The sequence below is a fragment of the Nanorana parkeri genome, unplaced genomic scaffold (assembly GCF_000935625.1).
Source record: "Nanorana parkeri isolate BGI_ZX_2015 unplaced genomic scaffold, ASM93562v1 scaffold1372, whole genome shotgun sequence".
Taxonomy (NCBI): Eukaryota; Metazoa; Chordata; class Amphibia; order Anura; family Dicroglossidae; genus Nanorana; species Nanorana parkeri.
This window is the reverse complement of record NW_017307640.1, coordinates 122,836-144,810: the sequence shown is the minus strand read 5'-3', so window position 1 is coordinate 144,810 and position 21,975 is coordinate 122,836. Positions and strand designations below refer to the sequence as shown.

The 21,975-nt window shown below is 45.2% G+C and overlaps 1 protein-coding gene across 1 annotated transcript; it reads right to left on the bottom strand.

Annotated features, from left to right (window-relative positions):
• Positions 1-2,039: 2,039 nt before the first annotated feature.
• Positions 2,040-20,857, bottom strand: LOC108797966 (solute carrier family 26 member 6-like). Its single transcript, XM_018569656.1, has 19 exons — positions 20,700-20,857; positions 19,672-19,811; positions 19,288-19,398; positions 18,059-18,225; positions 17,794-17,958; positions 15,476-15,628; positions 14,836-14,918; positions 13,356-13,503; positions 13,168-13,281; positions 12,181-12,258; positions 10,120-10,215; positions 9,810-9,916; positions 9,149-9,218; positions 8,092-8,184; positions 7,834-7,962; positions 6,675-6,866; positions 5,107-5,161; positions 3,167-3,303; positions 2,040-2,079 (listed from the first exon to the last, which is right to left on the bottom strand). Exons 1-19 carry the CDS (start codon positions 20,828-20,830, stop codon positions 2,059-2,061), a joined length of 2,190 nt encoding a protein of 729 aa, XP_018425158.1. The 5' UTR covers positions 20,831-20,857; the 3' UTR covers positions 2,040-2,058.
• Between the last annotated feature and the right edge of the window lie 1,118 nt (positions 20,858-21,975).

The window sequence follows — 21,975 nt, the reverse complement described above, 5'->3', positions numbered from 1 at the left end:
CTGTGAGCAGAAAGCACCCCAGAGGCAACACAGCAATAAAAACTTACCTAAACCCCCTTCATCGGAAATAGAAAAAACACAAAAGATTAGACTGATGAATATAGGAAACTATAGAAGACTAAGGACTCATCCATATACTCTATATGCATTTTACAAAGAATATGCACACACACTATATATATATATTTATTTTTGTATATGTAATGGGTCTCCGCTAACTGCGCATGCGCCAGGCGCGCGTACTCAGAACCGCGCCATTCCGCGCATGTGCAGAAGCGTTCAACCACCAGCACGGAAACGCGTCGTAGTGGCGCACAGGAAGTGACTCATAACAGCTATCACTTCCCCTATATAAGCTCAGCCACAGCACCACCATGTTGCTGGATTATCGTCAACTATTCCTTGCTCCTGTGATTTCGTTATACTTCCCTGATTCTTGTGACCCGGATTTCCTTGACTACCCTTGCCTTGACCTCGGAACTGTTTCTTTGACTACTCTTTTGCCTAACCCTTTTGTACCATGATTGCCCGCTTGGATTTGACCTCGGCTCGTCCCATCGGATTACAGCTTGCACGGTGCTCAACACCACTGGCACTCCTGCCACTTGTTTTCCTTCTGGTCTCTGTTCCCATCCCTAGAGTCCCCCAGGACACAAGGTGCAAGGGAAGCCTCCTCTCACATCCGGTCTCCAATAAGGTACGTAACAGTATATGCGATTTCCGTTGTCCTCCATTCTTTCCTTTATTTATTATTGCAATCTCTGTGTTTTTTTTTTGTAACTCAGATGAAGGAGGATTTGTGACCTCTGAAATCGCGTTGGCTGCATTTTGGTTTCTTGTTGCCACTTGTGGAAATATTAATAATAAACTGGACTTTTCAGACATTTGTTTGGCGCTCATTTTGGCTCAACTGTACTTGGACTTCTCAATTTGGGTGACCCCTACTTCTTATGGGGGGGGGGGGGGGGGGGGGGGGCATTTTGTGGAGAGTCACCGAACCCAGGCTATCAGGTCCAAATGATGACCTTTTCTACTGGCTGAAGATTTGCATCCTGAGCCTTGTTCCTACTTCCATGAGCATTAAAAAACCTGTCTGGTTTCAGGCAAAATAAAAAGATCTGAACATAAACTTTATAAAGTGCACCTGTCATAAGGCAAGAATGGAGGGTGATAGTGCCAACCGCCTTCTGAAAATGCTAGTTACCTGGCCGAGTCTGCTTTTGATATTTCCAAATGCAGCAGAATTCCTCATCACTACACTCAAAATCAGTGTTGAAGCCAGAGAACCATTGTGATAGGCAAGGGGTAGGCAACCTCGGCACTCCAGCTGTGGTGAAAATCCAAATCCCATCATACCTCTTGGAGTCATGCTGTGGCTGTCAGAGTTTTGCAATGCCCCCTGAGGCTTGTAGTTCCACAACAGGTGGGGTACAGAGGTTGCCTACCCCTGTGATAGAGCATTCTCGGAAGAGGTCAGCAATGGTCCGTTTTCCTGTGTGTCTTATGACAGGTCTACTTTAAACAAGCTCAGCCAAGCAGGCAGCCCTTTGGTAAGCTGAACCAATATTTGATCTTCTGCACTTACAGATCGGTTACTCTACCAGTAAACTAACTGGCTGCACAAACTGACCTCAGGATTATCACCAGGGTTGAGCAATACGATATATGCTTCTAAAATATGTAAGTATAACAAGTTGTTTTTTTGTTTTCTGGGCAGTAACCGTGTGTGTGAACCCAACCACAAATCCCCCCGCGCGAAACTCATTACATCAGAATCAGGCAGTCCAGCCACTTTAAAAAAATGATAATTCAAAGTCTTAGAGGCACGAGGGCACTGAAAAAAAATGCCTGCCCCGATAAGGTTGCAGTTCTTCTAAAATCATAATCAAGTCTCAGAGAGCAAACGTAGAGTACGCTTGGCGAAAAACCCAAATCCTCCACAAGGTGGCAGTAAAAGCAGAATGACATCCTCAGGGCAGCTCAGAACATCCAGTATAATATGCGACATCATTCCAGACTTCTCTAGTGCTGCTCTTCCACTACGGCGCTCTCTTCTCTTTACATCCTTGTGAAAGAGATCTGAAAGAAAGAAGAAAGCTGTTAACAATGGCTGTTATGGGGCTCAATGAAAAAAAACGCCACTTTTAGACCCGTGCGGCCTTTTCTTTTACACCTTTGAATGCAGCTCTATAATAACCAATGTTTCCATGCACATAGTGGCATTTGGCTCTGTAATCTAGAGCAGCGTTCAGGAATGTAAAGGAAAAAAAATGGCCCAAACCTGTCTTTGGAGAGGAGCGCACTGGCGTAATTTACACTTCTGCCTAAACCTGATGTTTTTAGTGTTTGGTTAATGCTGGAAAGTTAAACCAGGCAGCAGTCTCTTCTATTTTCCAGGGTGTCGATTAGTGAGATCTCGATGCTGAGTTTTTGAGTCTGCACACCCGCTGTGCCCATTATGAGGGGCTCCCACCATCCCTGTGCCAAGTTCCTGCGTCTGCACACCTGCTGTGCCCATTATGAGCGGCTCCCACCATCCCCGTGCTGAGTTCCCAGGTCTGTACACCCGCTGTGCCCATTATGAGCGGCTCCCACCATCCCCGTGCTGAGTTCCCAGGTCTGTACACCTGCTCTGCCCATCATGATGGGTTCCCACCATCCCTGAGCTGAGTTCCCAGGTCTGTACACCCGCTGTGCCCATTATGAGGGCCTCCCACCATCCCTGAGCTTAGTTCCCGGGTCGGATGGGTTCTCACTATCTCTGCACTGAGTTCCCAGGTCTACACACCTCCTGTGACCATTATGAGGGGCCCCCACCATCTCTACACTGCGTTCCTGGCTCTGCACACCTGCTGTGCTCATTATGAGGGGCTCCCACTATGTCTATGCTGAGTTCACATATCTGCACACCTCCTGAGTCCATTATGAGGGGCTCCCACCATCCCTTTTCGAGTTCTCGGGTCTGCACACTTGCTTTGCCCATTATAAGGGGTTCCCCCCACATTCTAGAGAATCTCCATTGTGCTCTTGTGGTTTGTGGTTGTAGAATCAATGAATTTGGCTGCTACTGAAAAAGTATTCCTTTATAATATCAGGTTTAGTGGGCCGGCATCTCATACATTCGATGAATAAGGCTCCTTTCAATTACAAGTATCTTTCAACTCACGTGATTCTCTTGGACTTCTTGATGTTCTGATGAGTCTGTGATGAAAGTGACGGCATCATGGACAGACGGGAATAACTGAGACTTGGTGATCGTCTTGCTGAAAAAGTTCCCCACCTCCAGCTCTTCCAGAACACTCTCTGTCACAATCACAAATATGATCACATTACTTGCTTGTTGTCTAAAAGGCATAAAGAGACCGACCCACAGGCTGACTTTTCTTCGCTCTGGCAGGCGTCCCGCCATGATCCTGGCAACCAATGACATCACTGGTTGCCAGGAGCTGGGCGGCACACCATAGGCACATTTTATAGTGTACAGGCCTCTGTCTTAAAGACATACACAAAGCTCACCAAGAGTCAAGAAAGGATACATATGACTCTTGTATGAGGACAATATTTGCTTATCACGGAGTTCAGCTTTTAATGCAATGTATGAAGGGTTTGTACCACAGGCAAGAAGTGACTGGGCATTACACAGAGAACTAGCAAAGAACTTCTGCAAACCGGCAACGGTGGCAGCCCAAACAAATGGCACTGCGGGCATTTATCTACACACGTGACCTTTTTTAAAGTACCCCCATCACATTAATGAATGAGGGAGACAATTTCCTTACCATCTCCACTGGGGTCACCTAGCCAATGGTAGTGTTATTTTGCATTGGGTATCACTGACCGAGAAATGGGGGACGCTACACTATTATATACAATAAATAATTTGAATATAATGATGTTTTTATATATTTGTAGTGACTTGCTTCCATCCTGAAGAAGTGGGCAGGCGGTCTACGAAATGTGTCACAGAAATTGGGTCCACTTTTTACATTACAGTTGATTAATGTACTAAAAGCATTATATCTCAGCTAATGTATGACGATAAAAGTGGTTTACAATAAGTGGGCCTGGATGGAGGTTAACTGAGAGGTTGGAAACTTACATAAAGTATATATCTTAAAGTGACACTAGACTCAGGAGTTAAATGTTAAAAATACATTCAAGTACCTTAACTATTATCAACAATGTATCTTATTTGTGTATCACACAGCTGTAGATCCTCCAATCATATCTGAATTGGTCTGAATTGGTGCTGACACTGTCCTTCCTTCTGGAGGGGGGTTACTTTTGTTCTCCATGGTCCCTGTGTGTGTTGTAAAGTAGTCACCGCTCCATGCTCGCTCCCGGGATGGACTACAATCTTATGTTTAGTTTACTAATTTGTATTAAGATTGTAGTCCGTCACAGGAGCGAGGTTGGAGCGGTGACTACTTTACAACACACACAGAGACCATGGGGGACAAAAGTAGCCCCCCTCCAGAAGGAAGGACAGTGTCAGCACCAATTCAGAGATGATTGGAGGATCTCCAGCGAAGTGATACACAAATAAGATACATTGTTGATAATAGTTCAGGGACTTGAATGTATTTTTAGGATTTAACTCCGGAGTTTAGTGTTACTTTTTAAATTTTTTTTTTTCCCAACAATATTTATTTTATTGAAAATGTAGGCTGGGAAAAAGTCTGTCATCTTCTGGGGCTTCTGATGTCCCTTCCCTCTTTTAGGCATGATCGGAGAGGTCCTGTGGCTAGCAGGCAGATACCTGACCTATTTGCGGGTGAGACAGGCTCCTGGATGCTGTTTATTACGTCGCTGACAGGGCTTGTGAGAACGGAGCTCTCTCACAGTGCGGCCATTACGATCGGCGGCCGGACACGCCCCCCACTTTAATTTTTGAAGTTTTGTATTTAAATACATTTTATTTTTGTATAACTTGTGTTTCTTGACCGTTTCCCCATCTCTGAAAAATCTCATTTAGTTTCTAGAGTTATCCTTCTCTATATTTAGGGAAGTGGTACCGAAGGGGATATCTTCTGGGCTCAACATAATCATTTATTCAATCATTCATTTTAAAATGTATAATTACTTTTATGACCCGCTTTTACTTACCATGACATCCCGCGAGGTAAACGTTCACATCGATTTCATGGAAATCACGAAATAGCTAAAACAACACAAAATAGACCAATGCCATTAAAAAGACCGACATTCCAAGCACTCATTGGAGGGAATTCATCAAAACTGGAGCAGCTGTGCATGGCAACCAATCAGCTTCTCTCGTCAGTTTGTTCAGTTTAAGATTTGAAAATGAAAGAGAGAAGCTGATTGGTTGCGGTGCAAATCTGCTCCAGATTTCGTCTGCTCCAGTTTTGATAAATTCCCCTCATTATGTTTCCTTGCCTTGGAAGTGTATTGATATTCAAGATGATCTCAACCCACAGTGTAATGTGAGCAGCTTAGCTACACTGATCCTCAATCCATTCCAAAAAACCTCAACCTAGCCCACAGCTCTTATCCTCCACCCTTTACTTTAACCCTTAACCACTTCACAGGGGAGCAATACATCCTCAAACGTTCACAGCAAAACCGCTGACCTTGTCCAAGTCATGCTGTGATTTTGTGGATGAATTGCTCTACAGTGCCTGCAGCTACTGAGGTTAGTGAGGGCTTATAAAGCTCATGTACTGCTTGTTAAAAAGAAAACTCTACTTTCATAAAAATGTAATATAGCATACACAATTGCTACACAAGCCTTTTTTGTAATTTAATGTTATTAAAAATTGCCTGAAGCCACTCTGATTTCTTAAAAAAAAATAAAAAAAGTTAAATACAATATGGCAACCTGAAGACGTTCTGTACACCATTGGTGGATGGAACACCCACAGAAATGTCATTTCCTGCTGGTGTGATTGGCTCACAGATTTTCCCAAAAGTCTGCATTAAGATACAAGTCAAACTCTAATCATCCCCTGCAACAGAAATGTAATTTGTAGGGAGATGCTTCCTAAGGGGTAACTACTTCTAAATAAAATGCAGACAATGCAACTTTCCTCATTAGAACACTGAAAGTGCACCAGGTGGGTATGATGAACCCAACCCTCCCATTCAATCCGACCTTGACCTTCCCGTTCAAGAATCCGACCCTGCCGTTCAAGAATCCGACTCCCCCCTCATTCAGGAATCAGACCCCCTCGCCCCTCATTCAGGAATCAGACCCCCCCATTCAAGAATCAGACCCTCTCATTCAAGAATCAGACCCTCCCATCCAAGAATCAGACCCTCCCATCCAAGAATCAGCCTGGAAAGGACATGGTGAAAGAAACCGCTTTTTCTTCAAAATCGAAAAAGGTCAAAATCTTGTTTAACAATGTTTGTTCAAATTCTTGCAATGTACATAGATCACCCAGAGGGGGGAAGTGATGTTACACTATGTACATATTTGAATGTCCATAGCCTGGCCACAGATTCCCTTTAAACGCAACCCCTCATTATCCATAATCCTAAAACCATTAGTTCTTTATTGACAACAAATCCCCATGCCAATCCTACCTCTATTCACAAAAGTCAATGCTGGTAAGAACATGCACCAAAATCTCTGAGCCGTATACAACCAGATGTGTTCAGGGTCTGGGCCTGAGGCGTACTGGAGCAGAAGGTCTGCTAGTTTCCACACTTACATTTTTCAGCATCTTAATGCTGCCGGTGTCTACAAAACTAACGGTGCTCAGATCCAGGATGAGTGAGTGGATGGGAGGTAGATTTTGTTCTAGGCAGTTTACGGTGTTCTCTTCCAAGAGTCCGCGGTCTTTCTGGATCTCAGTATCTGTGGTGCTTAAGTTGTGAACAGCAATCGAATCAAGCTCATTCGCCTAGAAGACATGAAAAAGCTACGGCGTCAATTTACTAAGGTTCGTGAGTTATCTTAAATGCATTTGTTATTTCATCGCATGATCATTTTTCTCATTGGAACACTCAATTCACATACTAAAATATCAAAGTTGTGAATTTGAGATTTTTTTTTTTCCTTTGGCATAAAATAATGATATAAACTATTGAAAGCTTGGATTAGTTATGATTCTGTATTTGATCTCCACTTCCAATGGCTCCATTTTCTACTTTTTAGAGGAGAACTTTAACTCTCCAGTATCCACCAAGTACTGATCTATTGGGATTGGAAGATGGCGGACTGATTTATTAGGGTGAAACTTCACCTTACCTTGCTAAACTTAAATTTTAAATCCCTAATAATTGTCCCTGTATAAAAATAAAAACAAAAAAAACTTAGTAGTCCATGGAGTCCAATGTTGTCTTCATTGTAGCTATGGTTCTCCTTGTATTGCTCAGCTCCACCCTTCTTAAAACGAGATCCCATGCACAGACAGCAAGGATCTCTGCCAGGTCTATGGGAGAGACCAGTCGCATGTCTGCACATGCACGGAATCTGTGCATGCATAGACAAGTCTCAAGGTCTACCAGGATCCTGTAACGGTCTGCGCATGTGTGGGAGGAAGGGGGGGGTCTTGCTTACGTGTAGACACGCCGTGGGAATCTGGCAGACCCGCGGCTTGACTTCGCATGCATAAAATTTCACACTGAAACACTGCCTCCTAGGACATGTGATGTAGACATTCCAGGAGACAGCAGTGGCTGGAGCTACGTCATCTTTGGCTATGGGAGGTTTCAGGAAGTGGAACCCTAAACAATAAAAAAAAAAAAAAATGGTAAAAATCTCCAATTGTGTAAAACAAAGAGAGAAGAAGTTATTTTCAAGGGTGAAGGTCCACCTAAGTATCTCTATCATCCCCTCACTTAGCAGTGTTGCCCTGTGCTTACCACCAGTTCCATCCCTCCTTTCCTTCGTTTCAGTTCTTTCTTGGCCCGTTTTTCAGCCTTTTTCTGTAGCTGAGCTTCCTTTTTAATAGCTTTTTTCTTCATCTCAATCAGTTTATCCACTTCGATTCCACTCTGTGAAGATATTGTTTCAAAAGAAGCATAGAGAAATATGTTATTCCATAAATAAAATTCAAAAAGAGAAAGAAAGTCAGATGCAGCCATGTCCATCAAGACATTGCAGATAAGGAACATTAAACATACCATCTTTTTAACTGCGTTTGCATATAAATCGGCATTAGCAAAGTAAACTGTTGCTGAAGACTTGAAAATCTTAATGCCACGCACTTCCTGGAGCTGAAAAATAGATATTAAGGCTAGTGTAAAGTGTTTGATATATATATTTTATTTATTAAAATACATAAGGTTTATACAGTGTATATATATACAGATTATTATGACCACCCCATCAGTACTTCGTTGGTGATTTACGCATCTGTATTAAAAATATGGCCTCATAACATATACCGTATACAGTATATTGCAAAAGGGAAAAGGCTCAACTTCCATTGGCAGAGGTAAACCATGCATGAGATAGGGACAACCTTGAACAGTCCAAGCAGGTTTGTCCTGCACTTTTTTTTTTAGCAAACCAGCAAACATGGTAGAATGCAGAAGGGCTTTGAATAGTAAGTCCAGAGCATAAAACAATCTGCCTAACGATTAAACTCAGGACAGTTCCCGCCTAACAGCGTGACCCCCTAATAGGTTCCCTACCATAAGCAGGCAACTCTTGTCCTTTTTCATGTTCTGTCAGCAGTCAGCTCTTTCACCCAGCAGCAGACATAGAGAGAGAGCACTAAGTCAGCTCACATAGAGAGAGAGCACTAAGCATCAGTCAGCTCATAATTATAAATGCCCCTGGACAGCGGAGACTAATAATAAGGTTTGGCTACCATGTAAAATTTGGACCTAGAAATGGAGGCTTTATCCCACCCAAAGCTCTACAAATCCTCTGGGCTCCAGCATCTGGAACAAAACCTATTAAGGTCTGAGAAAACAAAAGGTTTGTTTTCATCATGTCAGCCATAAACCCACAGAGCCCATCACCATGTGAATGTGACACATACACATCGTCCACAATCTTGTTGAATGTTTTATCATCATATTTCATGTACATAGTTGTAGGAGTGTCTTCTAGTTTAGTGCTATAGATTCCTAAAAAGTTTGCCTCCTCTTGAAAGCATTCTGTCCATTGGTTTGCAACAAGAAATACCAAACTGCATTATCTCCATTAGCAAACAGTGTCATTGACTCTCACCTGTTGGCACTGAGCCACATCTCTGTAAATGTGAGTACTGGGAACTTGCCCAAGAATGGAGTAATGAGGCCTGTAGGGAGAGGAGAACAACAGACAAAAGAACATGATAATCATTCAAACATTAAGCAGGAAACGGCTTAGGGCTTAACTATATTCCAATATCATTCAATGTGACAGATGGGAACTATATGAAGTGTTCTTTCAGCTAACAGTTGACAAACTTGTTTTGTGTTAATATCTGCTAATTAGGGATTTAGAAAATGGCTGTCAATTAAAGTGCATAGTCCTTTTGAAAGGTAAGATGCATCAATCAGAGGTAGTAGGCTAGACTGGTGCAATACAACAATGTCATGATAAACAACTAGAGTCCCAGGTGAAAGTGTTTGCGCCTGAGCGGCCAAGACCCTGGATGCAGACAGAATGCATCTAGGGTCAGACATCTGTCCCTAACCACCGGCAATCAGAGGCGGACATCCATGTCTACTGTCAGCCTGTCATTGGTTGTACAGGCTGAGCGGCATCTGCCTTCCACAACCACCTGTGATCCCAGCCATGGAAATCTGAAGATTCTTGCAGCACGTTGGCAGTTTTAGCCCATGCGAATGAGGCCATAGATAGCGTTGTATTTACATATAATGACCAATGTCAAAGCAAAACTCACAGCTGTGTCTTAACGATGACAGTCAGGAGAGAGAAGGCCACCGAAACCGCCAGTCCCAAGTCCAAGTTCAGGAGTATCGTGGCCACAAATGTCACCAGCCAGACCACCTGAAAGAGAGCAGATTGGAAGATTTCCTTAATAGTTTACAATTCATAGAAATCTCAGACCTGAGCCCATTACAAAGCTTTTAGTAGATCATCATTTAGCCCCCTAAAACGAACCCCCCCCCCCCTTTAATTGCCTACCACATAGAAATGCATACACCTCTGAAGTCTCATGAATTTTATGCAATTATAAAATAATGCTTTACCAAGTCAATTTTGTTTGTTCTCCATAGCAGGGGTATATCTCTGAACTGCTTGAAGATGCCCTTTAAGTTCACAATGACGACTGATGCCAGTATTGCCTGGGATGAAGGAACCAAGACATGTAATGAAATCGGAAATACAACACAGCACTAAGATATGGAGATTGCTGGGTAACGTAATCTACATTATTTTAAAAGACTGAAGGGTTAACTTGGGGTAACAAAAATAGCCATATATTATAGATAGCAATGAGCAAAGGAGCACCACAATCTGCTCCACCATCTATCAGCTGAATCTGGTCTTGTGATTGTTTCAAGGACCCCTAACCGGTTCAATGCCATAACAGCCCTCTGACCCTCACCTCCTGACCTGAGTCAGGCATTTTATTGAAAAATGATTAACATGGCACATACCGATATGGTTCTGCCATGACAGTCATGTAGCATTTATATCACCTATCTTGCAAGGAAATAACAGAATGTTCCCTTACAAGCCAAGAGCACTAGCAAGAGAAAACATGCAAAGAAATAGAACGTTGAGGAAAGCAGGAAGATGTGGACAACTGAATATGCCAATGTGTCCAACAAGACTGCTGCAGGAGAGATTTCAGATTGCTGCAGAAGAAGGCAGCTTGCTTCCAGCGGTAGACTAGATGATGACAGGGCAGCCATCAGGGGGGTACGGCCAATACTCATGTAAGGGGCCCCGGCAGCCTGGGGGGCCTGCCCGGGTCCCTTACATGACTATAGGCCGACGGTGAAGGGCAAAGAGGCGGAGGCCTGGCCCTAGCAGCGCAGGGCCCCAGCATTGTCGCTCCAGCGGCTTTGAAACAAGCTAGGGCCCTATCAGCGACGCTGCTCGTCTGATTTCGGACTGGCCGGAAGTGGCGTGACGTCCCTTCTGGCCGGTCCGGCGGCAGACGAGGCCATGTGTGCAGGTAAGAGGAGCTAGGAAGGAAGGAAGGAAAGGAGGGAGGGGAGGGATGCAGCCCTGACCAGCCCACCTGAGACCCCTTCAGAGCCCACCATAGACAATCTCAGATGGGCTGTGCAGCATCTATGGTGGGCTCTGCAGGGTCACTCTCAGGTGGGTCCTGTGTCCAGTGCATCACTAAGACCTGCATCCAGCGGCGCGGGGGGGGGCCCGGCCTAAAGCCGTATAAGGGGCCCCAAAATTTCTGATGGCTGCCCTGGATGATGATGAGAGGAGCTGCTTAGACCGGGGGAAGTTTCCAGGTAGCAAGTAAAATGAATAGTGGGTCTCTGGTGAGCAGCGTATTCGATATACAAACCTTTAGGACAACACATAGAGATTGTAGCAGTTCTTTAACCTCACACAAAGGTTTAGTTTATTATCAGGAGTCTTGAATGTGAAGTGCATAGGAAGTTATTTCTGAATCCAGTCTGCAGGGGACCCACACTCCTGGGAGCATTGATATTACACAGTTTGGTCCCACTGTACTACTGCACTGAACGATGCTCACACCTTACGTCAGATGTTCAAGGTAGGAGTAAGGACAACCCCCTGCCACAGATGTTACCAGACCTGCTAGAAAATCAGCAATACCTGGATGAAAACTGAAACCTTGCATAGGAAAGCTTTATGCTGCAGAGCAGGGTCCTTGCTCTCTCCATTTGGAAGCAGTGATCTCTCTGCAGAGGTTCAACATGCCCCGTGTTGAGTCAGAGCTATAGCTCTCCAATCAGCAGAAAGCATCTCTATGGGAAAGCAGAGACTACTGCTTTCCCATAGAAAGCAAGGGTCCTTCTCTGCTGCATGCTGGCAGAGGTCGGTCTTTTCTTCTCAGGCTGTGGCTGCTTTGGAAAGAAAATGAACTGATTTGCGGCACCTGGAATGTATTTAGTCGAATTGAACATTTATAGGCGTTCTCAATGTCACATTGCTTACAAAATATTTGTAGAGCTAAATGTTCCTGCGTTGTACAAAGGGAGAACAATAATTGTCATTGTGCACTGTCACCTGGGGTATTTCCTGTTTTTATGTCATCTATAGCAGACAGAGGTGAATATCTGATAAACTCACCATGTTATAAATTAACTCACTTTTGGCAGAGTCTTAAACAGCTCACCGGCCTTAAGAAGGATGACGAGAATAACCAAACATGACACGCCCCCTGCGACCTAAAGAAAGACAAATGGGAGGAGTTTCAGAAGGAAGAAGAGGGGTAATTAGTAATAAGTGGATCGAATTTGCCTAAAACAGGGCCCAAATATCAGCTCATGCCTTCAATGTTACCCTCTGCCAAGTCGCTGGCTGGGCAAAGGCATTATAAATTCTCTCCCCACTGGTAAAAAAAAAAAAAGGTGTAAAAAGTGGATTTCCACCCTTTGGGCTCATTTACACCAGCTGCGTTCAGCTGCGTTATTTAGCTAAAACAAGCCAGGCTCAATGCAAGATCACAAATGTGACCATTTCTAATATGGGAATGCTTGAGGTAGCAATGGTTACATTTGTCTGCTAATTCCCTCAAGTATTCTTTAAGATTTGTTACATTGTATCTTTTGTTACTAAGATGTATATATTCCCTATGATCCTCAGCTCCATCTAGGAGGCCATAATGTGGTATTTTCCCATTTCACTACTGCCCACGATATTTGAAGAACATTCAACCAGAACAGAAAATAGCTTTAAGAACATTCGATTTCCCCCCATTTATTTATGTGCAAATAATGAATGTACATGGAATGTCACTGGAAAAACAGCTATGCAAATATTTGTATAAAGAAAGAATGTGATAGGGTCAGGTATAAGACTGCTATCACAGGCTACAACCAACAAATTGATCCCTAGAAAACATAGTAAGTCCAGGACCAGGCCAAAGGGTAGGCAGAAGAGGCAGCTGCCTTGGGCACTTCAGCAGGAAGTGGGTGCAAAGGGGGGGGAAAACTGCAACCTATGCTGCTTCAGTATCTCATGGGGGGGCGAGGGGGCACGCTTTGGCTTTGGGTGCTAAAGGACTTTGTCCCATAATTGGGTAACTCAATGCATTGCTATGTTCAGCAGATGATGTTCTTATCAAAGGGTTGTACCTGGCTGTTCCCTCCTGTGCTCTCCTGCACCAGACTCCTCGACATGGCCGTCCCGATTGTGAAACACTGGAAGAAACTTCCCACAGAATTACTGAGACCGAGAGCGATGAATTCCTGCAAGAGAACAGAGAACTTCTATTGCTCCGTCATTTTCTCCGGCAACATACAAGCACTGCGGGGGATTTCACCTGGTTACTGTCTATGTTGTAACCGTGCTTCACCGCGAACATCTTCACCAGAGAGATGGTAAAGGCGTAGACCACCACGGCTATGGCAAAAGCATTGCCGGCCACACTGGCAAAGAGGGAAACGTCTGGAATAACTGGAGCCTTCAGCCTGCAGCAAATAGGGAGAAGTCTTCATCATCATGTCTTACACAGAGAGAGATACATCACAGAATTCAGGGAATATGAACGTGGAACTGTCAGGAACTCTACAAGTCTGCATGAAAAAAATATTCATATGTCCAAATATACGGCAACAGTATCAGTTTGAAGAAAAGCCCCACCAGGCACCAATCACCAGCCCTCCAGGCATGAAATTGCATCTCACAGACATATATAGTGACATTTCGGGGCCTCACAGGGTTCCTTTCTCAAGCCAGCATGGAGTGACCTATAAAGTGACGACCCTATGACGAATGGGACACAATTACAAGTCTGTGGTGCTGGTGACTTCACATCCATTCCTTTGTAGATACTGCTGCGTTTCTGCCAAAACGGCCTTAGCCATAGCTATGGCTTAGGCCATTTCGGCAGAAACGCATCAGCAGTTGTATCTTTTGTGTGCAGAATGTATCAATAGAGTATCATCAAAAGGGGATGTTGAGTGCCGGTAGCTTGACCTTGATCATGTCATCTCCAAGTCAGCATCTCAGTCCAGTAGGTCGTAGCCCTGGATGGTGCCTGAACAAAGATGGCACCGTCCTTCAGGAATGGAAAACAGACAAAGGCATTGTCCGGAGAGGGGGGGGGGAAGAGTACTGTGATCTCTGCGAGAGGTAATACCTGGAAGTGTTACATTTACACATTACTAAGGACCTACCATAAAATACCATTAAAGAAGAACTCAGAGAAAAATCAAAGCCTTAACCTTGCACTGGGGCTACCCCCGCACTGCAAGGGTTAAGTGCTCATTCTGTCTAATGGACTCCGAAAATGCTGTATTACTTATCTGGTCCTCGTTTCCGCCGCCTCCCTCCAGGTTGCTGGATCAGTCCCCACAGCCTCTTGTCCCCTGGGCTCCGGTGGTCTAAGGACCGCTGACGCCATCACGTCTTATGCAGGTCCATTGACTTTTATTAGAGGTGAGGACTGCGAGAGACGTACCACGGCTGGAGAGAAGTGATCGCTGGCCGCCACAGGTCCGAGGACCAGGTGAGTAATCTGTTATCTCGTGAGTCACACTTGCGTTAGAACACAATAAAAAATTCGAATCCACAATGTCTCAGTATGTTGTAGCCATGAGAGGCAGAGAGCGGGCACAGGACATCATGGCCCCCACCGTCCTCCACAATATTAAAGCCGGCCGGGGACACAGAACCCATTATTGGGGTTTCCTTGATCAGCTAATTTACCATTAGAGAGCGCTTCACTTTCACAATTTAGGTTTAATTACACACATTTGCTTGCCGCAACTAATTAGTCTCATACATTATTCAGTGCTTACCCAGTGGGGATGTCTCCGACAATGCCCACGCCATACGCTTCGTTCAGATCGGCCCCGTACGCTATCCCAGTGGCCACAATTAGCTAAAACACAGAGCAGACAGGGGAGGTGTCAGGTGCAGCTGCTGCACAGCATATCCTGTATACCGTGACCTGGGTACACCTGCACTGCGCAAGGCAGAGATGTACTTTAAAAATGAACTCAACTCAGACATAAAAGATTCAACTTAATTCATTTCTGTATTCTTTTTTTAAATGCAAGCATTGTAAGTACCTGAATCTGACCTGGTATCGGCCTCTTGCCATCCTTGCACAGCAGAGCTAAGAATGGGGGAGGGAGAAGCAGCACAAGGAGCCGATTAGTTGTGCTGTAGTGCTCATGTGATAACAAGCAGCAAGCTGATAGGAGAGAGCTGACTGACAGAGAGTGTGAGCGTTGTCACCTTAGGACAGGAAGTGTGTTACTGGCAGGATCACCAGGAGAAAATAAAGCAGAGAAAGCCCGAAAAAGGCTTTGGGCAAAACTTTAAAAAGGCATTAATTGCGGGGATCAGGGCCACTTGTGGATCCCCATGTATTTACAGGTGGGGTTATAAAACCTTGTATGCTCAGAATACAACATTATCCGTTACAAACGTTACCGTGATCAGCTCGATCGGTATAGGAAATCGGATCTTCGAGTTGTATTTCTCGTTCAGGAACTTCACCACAAACAGGACGACGATGGCAATGACACCGATGAGGAGAGAGGCGACGTTCGTCTTGGGCAGCTTGGCGCAGATATTCACAATGGCCTGGACACCGATGAGGACAAAAGGCAACGATGAGGTCACTCAAACAGCACCAGGAGCAATGAGCAATAAACCAACAGCAACCAATCAGAATTCACTTTGCCGTTCGAAGATTCTGATTGGCCTCTGCGGGTACTTTGTACTTTATAACTAATCCCACATGTGGCCCTTATACAAGAAGGAAAATTAGTTCAATAACCCATTAGTTCAATAACAGTTAACCCATCACCGGCTTCATCACCAAGCTCCCATTCACCCATGAGCGGGAATGTTTTCAACCAATTCTAAAGCATTTTTTGCTTTTCGGGCTTCAGCTTTTTTGTTTAACCAATGGAAAGCTAGTAGCATGTTTTCCAGCTGCTTCCATAAATGTCTATAGAGCCAAAAATGTTTGAGTCACCTTTCTCTGGAACAGTAAAACCCCAAGGGTGAGCCTTTGGACTCTCTTTTCACTGAAACATACGGGGGGGGCATTGGTTTTCCCAAAGTCCTCAAGTACCATTGGGCCTGTTACCTGGCTAGGACAGTAGACTGGAATGTCCATGCTACTCTAAAAGACTGGGTCCCATTGGAACAAGAGTTTTCTTCGACCCCCTTGCATTCTATCCCATGGATAAAGACATTACACATCCCTGGGTCTCTGCACGATCACACCCTCATTCAAGCACCTTTACTTATTTACCATACCTTGGTCAAGAAAGTTGGCTTATTTTCCACTTTTTACTCCTCTGCTTTTAAGCCTGGCATGCCAATGCCAGCTGCCTCTCATGTCTCTAGGTGGACCAAACCATCTAAGACATTTTTCAAACGTGGTGCATTCCTTTCCTTACAAGATCTCCACAGCCTTACTGGGAAAGGCCCCATACCATATTGGTCCTACTTACAGATAAGGCACTTCCTGAGTGCTGTCAAGAGTTTTAAACCCTTTGTGACCCCCCTCCCCCACCACCACCACCCCTTTGCCACAAGAAGAAGAGACTTCTCTATGCTAGCTTATTCCAGGAAGTAGAGCCGAACCAAGACTTGGCAGCTAAGGCCAGGGAAAAGGACTTGGACTTTGCCGGTTCGGTGAAAGACTGGGAAACCAAGAACTTCAGCTTGCTGAAGGGTCTCATTATAACTGAAATTAAATTCAATTTTTTGAGCAATAAGTAAGAACATAAAGAAAATACAGTAATTGATTTCTCTACGGGTCTTCAATTACGAATGGAATTGCCATCAAAAAGTGCCATCATCATAAATACATGCATAGTTGGGCTGCTGACCTGGGACTAGAAATGGATGAAATACCGTGGCAGCAGATATGGGATACCACGGCCTCTTGCTCCCGTAATGCGACAGCAGTAGAGGCTAACTATAAGGTCCTGTACAGGTGGTACATGGTGCCGAGTCGCATGGCCCATGTGACACCTGGCAGCTCGCCAAGTTGCTTCCGAGGCTGTGCAACGCGGGGGGATTTCCTCCATGTTTGGTGGAATTGCCCGATCGCCCAGAGGCTCTGGTCTCAGGTGAACGCAATACTCTCCACCCTCACCAAGAGGAACATACAGTTGACCCCGAGCGAAGCACTGCTGAATGTTCGACCGCCCGACATATCCAAGTATGAATTCAAACTTCTCACTCATGTCCTTACTGCCACTAAACTATCCAAAAAACAGCATACAAATGTTTGATACCATCCAAAGAAAACACTTCCAAAATACAAACCTCCGGTGCTTATTACAGTGTTACTGCATGCCTTGTGGATTCCACATAGCACTGTTCTGGGGCATGCTTGCAAGACAAACAGGAAGTTCAGCCTAGGGAAATACCCTGGGTGTCACAGGGACAGGAAGTAGAGAAGCCCCTACCGCCTTCAAGTGGGCACACACACAGTAATAAAAACCTGACAGAGCCCCAAACCTTTGTCTGCAATATTCAGAACTATATAAAAAGGTTCTTATCTGCATTATCAAGTGTATCAAAGCAAGAGGTTCAACATGAGAGCCAGGCAGCTAGCATTCATAGGTCAATAATGGCGGCTTCCATGTGTTTTTCAGGAAAGTCTTCCTTTGATATAAAAGCTGTTGGTGCACTAAACAATGGTGATGCACATCAGCTGTAAATGGTGCTGAAAATGCTGTATATGCCACGTGATATACAACAGCTGTGTAATACGGGGGTCTTACATAGATGAGTGACAGCGGGTGGCTCCTTTGGCTGATACTGACTCCCAGAATGCTCTTCAGCTGAGACACAGTCACGTGAACAGCCGCTGCGCTGGTGTAACCGCGAATCAGAGGATCCGAAAGGTACGTCACCACAAAGCCGAACTGCACCAGACCCAACAAGATCTGCCAACACAGAGGGAAGGAGAATTGAATAAATGTTCCTGCATGTGGTCATAAATGATTAAAGAAATACAATGTATCAGCATGGTACAATCCATCTTACCTGAAATATCCCAACTAACAGCGTTAGGGATGATGCCACCTGGACCCTGACCGCATCCCTGGCCGCCTCATCCACCCATGACTCATTACCCGGTAGAATAAAATTATCCGATGGTGCCAGGGATTCTGTCACACTTCCGACCATCACAGAGATGACAGCGAAGGTTCCTGCAAGAGGAGGAAGAAAAAGAAGTGCAAAAAGGATATGGAAGACATACTTACCTGTCTTCTATGTGCTTCTGTCTCCAAATAAAGAAAAAAATATTTGATACATTTATATATTTATTATACAAACATTCACTTTCCTTCATGCTGCATCAACTTTCATTCCCATATCGAAAGTCAGTGGCCCAGTTCAGACACTCATACTGGAGGGTGGAATGGCAGTTGGCACTTATAAAGGAATTGAATGAAGGGATCTTGAGTGGGTGGTTCCTGCATAGTTAGAGGTGGGGTCTGGACGAGACCAACCCAAGAAGTGGGCATGATGGGCAATAACTCATAAGACATTCATTGCGGGGATCGGGGCCATGAGTGGGCAGTCCCTGCATATTTAATGGTGGGGTCTGGATAGCACCAACCCATAAAGTGGGCATGATGGGCAGTAATTTAAAAAGGCATAAAATGTGAGGATTGGGGTCAAGAGTGGGCAGTACCCGCATAGTTAGAGGTGAGATGTGGACAGGATCAACCCAAAAAGTGGGCGTGATAGGGGAGTAACTTAGAAAGGCTTTCATTGCATAGATCAGGGCCATGAGTGGGCAGTTAGTGCATATTTAGAGGCAGGATCTGGATGGTACCAACCCAAGAAGTGAGTGTGATGGGCAATAACTCAAAAAGGCATTAATTGCAGGAATGGGGCTGCAAGTTGGCGGTCTCTGCATATTTAGAGGTAGGGTCTGGGCCAAGGACCTGGTCTAAGACCAACCCAAGAAGTGAACGTGATGGGCAGTAACCCAAAAAGGCATTAGTTGCGGGGATCAGGGCCAGTAGTGGGTGGTCCCTCTGTATTTAGAGGTGGGGTCGTAGTGGGACAACACATAAAGCCAGAAAAATTTCATTATGATGTAGATGAGGGATGGAGGGTGGAGAAGGAACCAGAGAAGGCAAAATCTAAGCAGATTAAACTCCAGCTTCAAGCACTGTCAATTGCTTTCAGGCAAATTTTACAAAATTAAAATGTATTGGTAAAAAAATGAATGCCATGTACACCTACAGCTGTGTACTTACCTGGGGAGATGTGTCGGGATGTGCCGAATATGGAGTACAGAATTACAGGATAGAAGGAGGAGTACAGACCGAAGACTGGGGGGACTCCGGCCAGCAGGCCATACGCTAAACCTGCAGATACCAAAAAGGTGACATATGTAGATTTATCCCTGGGTAAGGAATGGCACATCTGCTAAGACGTCCGCTCTTCCTCAAACTTCTTCCCAATTGGTCCAACAGACAAACACGGTAGAAGCTTGACATTTAGCGGTCAGGTGTCTCCTGAATTGCTGTCCTGTAAACCGCCTGAGCTGTCTCCCCTTCTGTGGAGAGCAATGGAAGCAACTCTATGGCTCAATGCAATACTGTTATTCACACTCAGAAGCTGGGAGACAATGTCTGTACCTAGAGGGAGCTGGATGATGCCAACGCTGATCCCGGATATTATATCCCCCAACAGCCACTCTTTGACGGGATATCTCGGCAGCCAATTAAGGATCGGAATAAATTTCAGGAGAAGGGATTTCGCGACCGTCCCAGAACATCTGGAATACAAAGAAAGGCGGCGTGAGCACAGCAGGTTAATAGGCGCACCCAGAATTATCTCCGCAGAGATCCCTCGCCGAGCGGAATTAAAACAGCAGGCGGGAAGGAGGAGGAGGCCCGGGAATAGACGCGGCTCGGTTGTTGGAACTAGAACCTCCGATGCCGGGAGAATTCCGCTGACATATGTCTGGATGAGGCAATCCCCCCATCACATTAACAGCAGCTAATAGACACATGTAAAGGAATACATGAATAATGGAGACCCGACTGTCTTATGTATAGAATGGGGAAACAGCCAACTTGGAACTTTTTGTACATGATCGCATAGGGTAACACGCACATATTAGTTTCAATGTCTATAACCACTATCCACTGCCAGCCTGCAGCAGCTGGAAAATGTGCGGAAACCCAGAATGGAACGGGTGATTCAAAGGGGAAAGGCTGCATGTCATTAATGCTAGCGAAGCAGTGTTCGGATATGAATCGGCCGAAGCTCCGGCAGCGTGTGGCTTCTGTTGGATGGAATCAATTTTTCGATCGTTTTTTTGACGAAGGAGCTACTCCGAAAATTCTCAGCCGCACAATGATTGCAGCCATTCAGCTGCAGTCACCTTTCTGGTATTCTGAAAGCAGGATACCCACTACTGTCAGAATGCAATAAGCTGGCGGGGTAATGGGGGTGGGATGCTTCTATGCACACTGTTTAGCATGAATGGGGAAACCAAGCATTTGTTCTTGGTCGTTCAGCCAACTTTATTAGTCACCTTAGGTGGCCAGGAGAAGGGGGGAGCAGCAGTTGGGGAAGGGGGGGTTGGAGGGGTGGGTGCTGTTGGCCATTTTGATGCCATTTGCCCAAGTGCATGTACCCTTATAATGTTAGCGCTCACCTGAGTCTCCTCTTCATTCTGGTCACCAGTCCCGGTCCACCATCTTCAGATCTGGGGGCCAATTCCTCCAGTTCAGCTTCACTCAACACCGGCCACTTCGGCACATGATCAGGACTGGGGGGGTTGGCCATTTTGTGTCACTGCACACCCCCCCTACCGCAAAGCTTTAAAAAAAAAAAAAGAAGAAGGTGCAAAAAGCCAACTGAGTAAAGAAAAGAGCGGTTTTCAAAACTGCAAGACAGAATTCATTATTCAGTATTAATTAACCATCCGAGACATGTGACCTGGAAGGGGTTTTTTTTTTCTTTCAAGAGTGGAGTTTCACTTTAAAAAGAGGCCCTGTCACTAGACAATTAATTTCAACACCAATCTTCCCATAAGATGAGATATGCATTTAATGTACTTTATGTATGCCAAAAAGCACCGAACACTGAAGACACGGTGGGAGTAAAATGAGCCCCATCACTGGTGTCAGCGATAGCTCTTTGCTTGTTGATCGGCTTTCCTTGGTCATCTGCATAACTAATAATTACCCCCCCCCCTTTTCTTTCCTTGGTGGTCAGTGGAAGCAATAATAAAACCTCAACATGCTAGGGCCCCTTTTACACGTGCTGATCAGGAGGGAATCCTCCAGGTCAGATGTTACCATGTCCATCCAGTTTTTTTCCATGACCGGACAGCATGGACTATGGTCTATGGGGAATCAGATCTAAATGGACATCTGTCTGTTTACATAAGATTGCCCCCGATCCAGCACAATCAGGTCCAGTGAAATGCAACACTGTTCCTTTTGTTTTTCCTGACCTGGCCAGAGCTGAGAGGAATCGGATGTAAACAGACAGTCGTCTGTTTAGACCCGGCAGCCCATAGACTAGCATTGGGCATCCAATTGGGTCCGCCTGAAAAACGAACAGGTGGACTCAGTCGGACCACCCTTGTGAAAGGGACCTAAAGGTGGCCATACACTTTACAACCATTAGACCTTAGTCTTGCGATGGTTGTAAAGTCATTTAAAAAAAACGTACGATCTGCCCATCTTGGACAGGCAGATCGTACTCTCGATCATCGCAAGCCCGCCCCCCTGAGGGGCGGGCTACCGATGACCGCAATGCTGAACGGGCATTGTGCGCACACAGGCCCGTTCGGCATTTGTCTCCCGAGCACCGTTCAAACCAGCCGAAAATCGTACGATTTTCGGCTGGTTTTCTAGCGTGCTCCTTAGACGAAAGACGTGCGACCGTACAGTAGAAACAGTCGCACGTCTTCGTTCACACTG

Excerpts from the sequence above, each read along its gene's own strand:
- LOC108797966 (XM_018569656.1), bottom strand. The coding sequence starts at position 20,830 with ATGGCCAACCCCCCCAGTCCTGATCATGTGCCGAAGTGGCCGGTGTTG. Across the intron at positions 13,282-13,355 it reads ACAACATAGACAGTAACCAG|GAATTCATCGCTCTCGGTCT; the intron begins GTGAAATCCCCC and ends GTTCTCTTGCAG. Across the intron at positions 12,259-13,167 it reads GCACAGGAGGGAACAGCCAG|GTCGCAGGGGGCGTGTCATG; the intron begins GTACAACCCTTT and ends GTCTTTCTTTAG.